The sequence below is a fragment of the Myodes glareolus genome, chromosome 7, assembly GCF_982192425.1.
Source record: "Myodes glareolus chromosome 7, mMyoGla1.1, whole genome shotgun sequence".
In the NCBI taxonomy this organism is placed as follows: domain Eukaryota; kingdom Metazoa; phylum Chordata; class Mammalia; order Rodentia; family Cricetidae; genus Myodes; species Myodes glareolus.
In genome coordinates this window covers 48636265-48645591 of record NC_142032.1, presented here as the reverse complement: position 1 = coordinate 48645591, position 9327 = coordinate 48636265, and the positions used below count along the sequence as shown (strand labels likewise).

General features: G+C 36.5%; 1 protein-coding gene across 1 annotated transcript; it reads left to right on the top strand.

Annotated features, from left to right (window-relative positions):
- Positions 1-7436: 7436 nt before the first annotated feature.
- LOC125397408 (olfactory receptor 5B3-like) lies at positions 7437-8368 on the top strand. The gene is given in 2 exon segments (XM_048429810.1): positions 7437-7965; positions 7968-8368. Coding segments are annotated over 2 exon segments (930 nt in total).
- The last annotated feature ends 959 nt before the right edge of the window (positions 8369-9327 follow it).

The window sequence follows — 9327 nt, the reverse complement described above, 5'->3', positions numbered from 1 at the left end:
TGTCTGGGCAGGAATGGAGGAATGGGCTTCCTTCTTCCTAGCCTTCTCCTGTTCTCATTGCCCTGCCTCTACTTCCTGTCTGGTTGACCCACCTATACTTCCTACCTGGCCAATCAGCATTTTATTAAAATACATGGTTGACAGAATACAGATAATTCTCCCGCACCATTTCCCCGTTTTTTTAAAAACAAAAACAAAAAACAAAGTAAAATATCCAAAGTCCATTTGTTGGGAATGTTAGCATAGTATTCCAGGCTACTTATGACTGGTTGGGGGTGCTGATAATCTTATGGGGACCTAAAGAAAATTTAGAGTTATTATCAATTCCTGACTGGAGTATTCTGTGAGACCTGATCATCTCAGGAAGCATCTTGAATTCATTCTGGATGTAGAACTCAGACATCTGAACAATCTGTTCCTACTGGAGATTTCTCAGGTGATCTTCCTTGATCAAACTGAATTTTTCTTAATTCAGAATGAATCCACAGCCTCTCATTTTGTGTGGAAACAAAAGCAAAATCTTTTCTGCAAAGTAACATACCTTTTGACTTAGTTTTGAAGCCAAGGTATTTTCTTTTTTTCCCACAATTATATATTTTAATATCATCATAAAATTTCCCCATATAAATGGCAACTAGTAGTTATGTGGATAAAGTTAATGGATCTACCAAGTGAATGCTAATACTTCTTAATCAATTCTGTGTCCATGATTTTGTTATAATTGCTTTTCTCATTTCCCACATAAATTTTAAACATTACATTTTTAGATATTTCCCATTGTAACCAAACTAAACTTAGTATTATATTTTAGTATTATAATGAATTAACTAAAATTTATATCCAGATGATCATATAATTTGAATATATGTTCATTTTCATCTAAATGTTATCATTTATACTTAAAAATTTGTTTCTTTAAAATATCAAAAAGGAACACTTTGGATGGGATTTTTTTAATTAATTAATTTATTTATTAAAAATTTCTACCTCCTTCCCACCTTCCTTTTCCCTCCCCTTTCCCACTTTCCCCTCCCTCTCTAGTCCTAAGAGCAGTCAGGGTTACTTGCTCCACGGGAAGTTCAAGGTCCTACCCCCTCCATCCAGGTCTATAAAGGTGAGCATCCAAACAAACCAGGCTCCCACAATGTCAGTCCATGCAGTAGAATCAAAACCCATTGCCTTTGTCCTTGGCTTCTCAGTCAGCCTTCATTGCCAGCCACATTCAGAGTGTCTAGTTTGATCACATGCTCCATCACTCCATGTCCAGCTGGCCTTGGTGAGCTCCCATTTGATCAGTCCCACCGTCTCAGTGGGTGGACGTACACCTCACGGTCCTGACTTCCTTGCTCATGTTCTCCCTCCTTCTGCTCCTCATTTGGTCCTTGGGAGCTAAGTACAGTGTTCCAGTGTGGGTTTCTGTCTCTATCTCCATCCATCGCCAGATGAAAGTTCTATGGTGATAGGCAAGATATTCATCAGTGTGGCTATGAGACAAGTCCAGTTCAGGCACCCTCTCCTCTGCTGCCCAAGGAACAAATCTGGGGACTTCTCCATGGACCTGGGAATCCCTCTACAATCAAGTCTCTTGCAAACCCTAAAATGGCTCCCTTAATTAAGATATTTACTTCCCTGCTCCCATATCCACCCTTCCTCTGTACCACCCATCCCATTACTTTAAGCTTTCTGGAATCCTCCCCTTCTCCCTTCTCTCTAACCATCTCCCTTTATATCCACCCTCCAAATCCCTGTGCACCCAAGTCTTGCCTGTCAATCTTGTCTACTTCCAATATCCAGGAGGATAACTATATGATTTTCTTTAGGTTCACCTTCTTATTTATATTCTCTAGGATCACGAATTAAAGGCTCAATGTCCCTTAATTATGGCTAGAATCCACTTATGAGTAAGTACATACCATATTCCTCTTTTTGAGTCTGGGTTATTTCACTCAGTAACGCGTTTTCTATTTCCATCCATTTGCATGCATAATTCAAGATGTCATTGTGCTCCAAAACCCATACTGGAGCACTGGACTGAGCTCCTAAGGTCTAAATGAGGAGCAGAATGAGAGAGAACATAAGCATGGATGACAGGACCATGAGGTGTGCGTCCACCCACTGAGATGGTGGAACTGATCTAATGGGAGCTCACCAAGACCAGCTGGACAGGGACTGATGGAGCATGTGATCAAACCGGCCTTTCTGAATGTGACTGTCAATGAAGGCTGACTGAGAAGCTAAAAACAATGGCACTGGGTTTTGATTCTACTGCATGGACTGGCTTTTTGGGAGCCTGGTTTGTTTGGAATCTCATCTTCCTAGACCTGGATGGAGGGGGGAGGACCTTGGACTTCCCAAGGGACAGGGAACTCTGACTGCTCTCAGGATTGGAGAGGGAGGGGAGGGGGAATAGAGGGAGTGGGAGGGAAAAGAGAGATGGGGAGGAGGTGGAAATTTTAAATAATTAAATAGAGAAAAAATTAAAAAATAAAAAACTAAGTTTTAGTCTTGAGCTTTGTTTGAGTTTTCTACAATTTATATAAAAATTTCAGATATATTGGTCTTGATATTGTTTCTAACATATCCAATGCACACTACACAAAAATCTACACCATAATGTGTGAACTCTAGTACTTAGCTGTTAAGTATCAATTGAAATACCTCTAAAAAACACATAGCAAGTACTTTAAACACAAGTGCACAATAAGAATAATCATTTCCTAAGTTTTTAAATATGTTTAATTCATTATATGATCATTTTATATACTGATACAATGTATCTTATCCATCCACCACTACCACCCTCCTAAATATCACACTATCTCTCAATTGTCCTCCCAAGCGTATGACTTTGTTATTTCACTGTCATTAATAATCCTCTGAGTCCAATTAGAAGCACTTCCCATAGGCATGTCGGTAACCACGGTTTTAATTCCTTCTTGTCTAGAAAGGAGATTGAGAGCTACTGGTATTCACACAAAGGAAATCTAATCTCTAGGGCTGCCCAAATCTACATAGATTTCCTTTTTCTTCAGGCACTAGATTCTTAAATAACATGCTTAATGTTATGTTTTAGAAAAGTTTATTTATGCATTTGAATTGTATTCACTGTTATCCAATTTTGACCACTTCTTGACTGAAGATTTTCTGTCAGTATTCATGCATGGTTACGGAAAAAAAGCTAAAAGGTAAAAGTTATATCAACAGCCTTTAAATTGGTATGATGTCATGTACACCTGCCATCTTTTTTAGTCATAAATGACAAATAATGTAAGATATACAATCTTCACATTTTTGTTTTGTAAGTAAGGCACGTATATGGCCTTTTGAAAAGGGAAGAATTTATAGAGTTTTAGAAGTTGTTACATTTTACTGTCATTTCCTCTGTTTTTAAAAATTTCAGAGAACACAAAAGTGTTTGATCACTTCCTGAGAAAGAACTGTGTAACCAATATTCTGTAGCTGACTTGATTATCTCACATTCATTGAAGGACTGATACATTACATAAACAATGTCAGGGAGACTTACAGTCCATGAAAAAGGAGCTGTGCAGCACCACCTACTGTGAAATATGTTAAAGGTGAAAGTAATGATGGAAACAGTTTCTTAAAACAAAAACTGGAGTTGGTTACGGTATAAATGTAAAAAGTTACATTTTATGTAATTTAAGTATTTTCTTAGCTCATTATGTGCATGAGCCTTGCAAGAACCAGAACATTCTGAATAGTTGTCATTTTTATTTCCTATTTATGTTACTATTATTTCAGATAAAGAAGCAAGCACAAAAAGCAAAAGTATAAGCAAGTATCTTTTAAAATTTAAAAATACTCTGAATGGTTTACTATACACATTTTAATGGTTTCCCTACAATCACATACAGCTAATTATTACACTAACTGACTGTGGAAATGATGGGTTTAATTAAGATATGAGTCCTAAAAGAACTTGAATATTTTTCAAAATGAAGAAATAACTTTAGAAAAGCTGGTGACTTATTAAACTTTTAGTTTCTTCAATAAAAATGCATAAAATAATAGTAATAACATCTATTTATACATTCTTGTACGAATCCCTTATTAATTGCAGATTATAGTATTTTCTGAAAGTCAGCTCATATAGTGGGTTTGCACTAAAAATTTCCAGAATTTTATGAGTTTTGTGGTAGGGGATACACATTTGTTTAAGTTGGATATTCTTTCAAGGCTTCAGATCAAGCCAAAAAAATGTCCCTTTGCAGGTATTCTGAAGGCTGAGGCAAGAACATAGCTTCATCATAGGAATTAAGGGCCAAACTCGGTGTCAAAATAAACTTAGTATCCAAGGAAAACAAAACAAATATAGAAGCTGAAATGCTGCTATATGACAGCCTCATCATATCAAATGATTTTACAAAACAGAAGAGATTGGTAAGGTATGTGTGAGACAAAGATGTCCCTTAAATGACCAATTTTATTTTGGTCTTGGTGACTTTGATATCGTGTGACAGAGTGAAGGAAATAATGAGCTAATGAAATGTAGATTTTCATCAAATGAAAATATGCCTTTCAATTAAGAATTCAAGAAACACTGGGTCCTGGATAATTGTAGACTCAGCAAGCAGTGTTTACAGAGGAAGCAGAAACACACTGGAGGATAGCATAGACACTCAGTGGTGCTATTGCAGAAGGCAACATGAGGAAAGACAGATCAATATCACCTGCAGTGAAGTCCTCATTTCCAACATCTGTATAAATCAAATCAGCCAAAAAAAAATAGATCATGCTCCTGTCTAAGCATAATAACTTATAATAATAATAATAATAATAGTAATAATAATAATAATCAGAAAGCTAACTCTCCCTGTATGTAATAATATGAACATCTTGCTATCTTGTTGGCTTCTTATAATAGTACTTAAAGATGATGTGATTACACTGTTTAATTTTCAGTGGTCAGGGAAGGTAGTACAGACCAATGGATCCTATATGGTGAATGGAACAAAGCTCTGTGTGTACTGTATGTAGTTGATGATTATCTGCTTCCAGATTTCAGAACAGAAATGCATCAAGTTGAAATAGCTGCCTTCACCTAAATTATCCCATCATATCTACTGCACATAGAGATATGCTAATCTCTTGCCTAGATATCCAGTATTGACTGTTCAACTCTTTTTTAACTTTAGTAAAACACTTTAGAAATAATCTAATAAGGATGTTTGAGGATAAATTTATTAGAGTTTGGGAGAAGCACAGGTAAGCTTCATATCTAGCAGCTGTTGATAGGAGGGAGATGGGGAAAAGGGAGAGAGAAAATCATATTTTTGTGCTATTTCCATGAAATGTGCTTTGTTCAGCAATGATGATTTTAAGCAGCTGCATGGAGGAAGATGAGGACAGATTCAAATAAAAAAACTAAAAATACCTGACTTTCTGAAAAGGGATGCTTAGGACAGTTTTCAAAATATAGATAAAGAAATAGGGAAAATGAACTTTGTGACCAGCCAAGGTACTTATTTTAGATTGTACCCTATTTCTTGCCTTTGTGTCCCAGGACAAAAGATGGTACCAGGAATGTATGCTTTGAAATAGAAACAGAGCTCTGTAACTCAAATAATGCTGCGCTCTTGCCATGGCAGCCATGTAATTATATTTAATGTTATCTTCAATTTAAATTCTGATTACACTCTGAAACTTGGTCATCAGCAAGAGTTAAAGTCATAGACTCAAACACAGACTAGCATTTCAAACTTTAGTAATATGTATAAATTACTAAATTTATTGTGTTCCATAATTTAAATGAAAACAACAATCACCAAGTTCTAATATCATTGAGGGTATTCACAAAGTGGTCACCTAAGATGTTTTTCTAGAGCAATCCTTGAAAAGTTACCAACATAGAGACATTTAAGGAACTCAGAGGTTAATTGGGAAATTATCCACACATTGTTCTTTTATATCATTCTTAAGTAGTCTACATCTATTAATGACTGTATAGACTACAAAATTTTAAAGTTGGGAAAGATTCCATTAATAATCTTTAAAATCTAGCACATATAACGAATGGAAGCCTTAAAGTTTTAGAAGTCTACTCACAGTGGGAATCATCTGTCCATGTTTCTTTCTCTATTCAATTCATCATTTCTCAGCGTTTCTTGTACTATTTTGTTCTTACACTTACAAATGTTCCCAGTCATATTTATTCTTAAAACTAGCAATTCCTCAGGGCTAGCAAGTTCCAGGGACAGAATTCTTTTAAATCAGATAAGGGTTTTCACACACACAAACACACACACACACACACACACACACACAGAGAGAGAGAGAGAGAGAGAGAGAGAGAGAGAGAGAGAGAGAGAGAGAGAGAGAGAGATTTGTGTATATCCATGAATGCCTTAATGGAGAAAGTTACTTAAGAAAGGAATTAAATCATCAGGGGATTTTAGAGGATCAGGTTAGTGCGCTACACTGTATTTTTAGCTGGTTAGTGAAGAGCTAAAGAATTTATTTTCAGTGAAATTTGGAATAGGGCACGGATTGTTTAAATCAGTGTGCAGCTTCTTTTTCTCCCAGAATGCATATAGGCTACCTGGTAACTAGGCAACCTATGTAAACAGTTGCGGCTACGCAGATGGCTCTTGATCATATAGTCACATGCCAGAAGCTTCAGTTTCTATGGCCCTAGGTCTGGAGTCCTGCTTTAGGCGTTAGAAACAAACAATAAAAATAAAGGGACCCAAGCCTCTGCTATCAGCTCTTCTGATCGTGAGTATCATGAGCTTGTGGCCCAGGTCTTTTCTGCTGTCCTTGAAACTAAAACACAAGCAGTAAATTTTCTGACATAAAAACAGTAAATTGAGGTAAAACTGAGCTTAAGGAGCTAAGAATCTTTTAAATGAGGTAAAGCCAGAGCAGCATCTTGGGCAAGTAGCAATTCTATGCCCCTGAATATCTGTGAATATTTTAAATGGGATGCTCTCACCAAATGCCTGCTGATAAAAATAATAGCAGGAAGGCAGATCTCTGTGCTTACCTAGGATAGAGGAAAAAGGCATGGCAGTAGGACACTGTTCTGAAATCTGGAATTAATCCTCAAATATGTAACAGAAAGGGAATTAGTTACAGCAGTGGTCTATAAAAAAAAGTCAGCGACTTCATTTACAAACAGTTCTGCCAAAACCCTAGCATTTTGGTTTAAAACCCTTTACCAAATCCCTTGACTTTGATAAATCACTATTGAAAAGATGGCTGAGCAATTATTGTATAATGTTGCAGTTAGTAGCATATAACCCTTTGTCTAATCACCACATTAGATTTGATTTGGAAAAGGGTTCATCTTTCCAGACAATCTCAAGGCACAGATTGTTTTTTCACAAATGCATGTGTCCTCACTTATGCTTTTGTATTCTCGCTCAACTTCTTTATCATCATGTTCCTCTTTTTCCATGGCTATGCACTGAAAGATGACACTGATGCAGAATAGCACAGAAGTGACACACTTTCTCCTGCTGGGACTCACCGATGAACCAGAGCTACAGATTCCCCTTTTCATCACCTTCTTCCTCATCTACGCCATCACTCTTGTGGGCAACCTGGGAATGATCCTCCTGATTGTCCTGGACTCTCGACTCCACACTCCTATGTACTTTTTCTTAGGCAATCTCTCCTTTGTTGATTTTTGTTACTCTTCAGCTGTCACACCCACAGTCATGACTGGGCTCCTTGTAGGAGACAAAGTCATTTCCTACAATGACTGTGCTGCTCAAATGTTCTTTTTTGTAGCCTTTGCTACTGTTGAGAATTACCTGCTGGCCTCAATGGCCTATGATCGTTATGCAGCGGTGTGTAAGCCACTATACTATGCTACCACTATGACTACAAGTGTGTATGTTTGTCTTTCTATAGGTTCATATTTCTGTGGTTTTCTGAATGCCTCCATCCATATTGGGGACACTTTCAGCCTTTCTTTCTGTGGGGCCTATGTGGTTCATCACTTTTTTGTGATATTCCAGCAGTTATGATTCTCTCTTGTTCTGACAGATATGTGAGTGAGCTGGTTCTTGTTTATGTTGTGAGCTTCAATATCTTTTTTGCTCTCTTGGTTATTTGGATATCCTACATATTCATTTTCATCACTATCATGAAGATGCAGTCAAGTGCTGGATATCGAAAGGCTGTATCTACCTGTGCCTCACACTTCACTGCTGTGTCTATTTTCTATGGGACAATCATATTCATGTACCTGCAGCCCAGCTCCAGTCACTCCATGGACACTGACAAAATCGCATCTGTGTTTTACACCATGATCATTCCTATGTTGAACCCTCTGGTCTACAGCTTGAGGAACAAGGAAGTCAAGAGTGCCTTTACAAAACTTTTGCTGATAGCAAAATAGTTTATAGTGATTTATTTTTAAAGTTCTAAGATAAATAATGCTTCTCATTTTGTCCACATGCAATTATACTACTGAACAGATTCTTGTATTTCTGCAACTCTATTGTATAGGAAAATAAAGATATTGTATTCATGATCATAGCTAAGAGATTTATGCATTGTTTTTATGGGTAATTGTTTATGTGTAATCCTACTGTCAACAAAATGTTGATAATATTTTAAAAACAACTGTAACCATGAATCTCTTTAATGATGTATCTATTTCTTCTATTATATATTCAGTGCCTGAAATTCTGCCTTCCACCCGTTACATTCTGTTTTTAAGCAGATCTCTGTGTTACCTGTTTGAGTTCTAAATCTTTTCATTTCCAGAATTCCCTCATGTTATGTTTTCTTTATTGATTCTAAAAAATTTCCACTTTTAGGTGGTAATCAGTTTTATTCATTTCTATTAACTGTTTGTTTATATTTTCTTTAAAGAATGTATTCATTTCCTCCAGTAGATTTTTCCCTGTATTTATTTAGGGAATCTATTCATTTTCTCTTATTCTTTATGCTTTCCTGGATTTCTTTATAGTAATCATTACTTCTTACCTTTATTATCTTCACATAGTTGGTTCAAGGATTTTATTTAGTTGCCCTTGAGCTACACTGGAATATTTAGAGTATGCCATCATAGGATAGCTGTTCTCTAGTGGAAGGACATTGCTCTGGCTGTTGCTTTCTTATGCTGTCATCTAGAAATCTGGGTTTGGGATTATTATAGGTCTACATGTTGATTTCTATATTTTCTTTTTTTGGGGGGGTGGCTCTTTTGTACCTGGTTTCTATTTCCTCTCTGAATTATTTGGTTTGTTTGTTTCATATTTCTTTTTCTCACTTGACTACAGTTCTTTGTGTAGGGTGGAAATCTCATGGGACTTTCCTCTATTAACTTTGGCATGTCCATTGGTGTCCTTC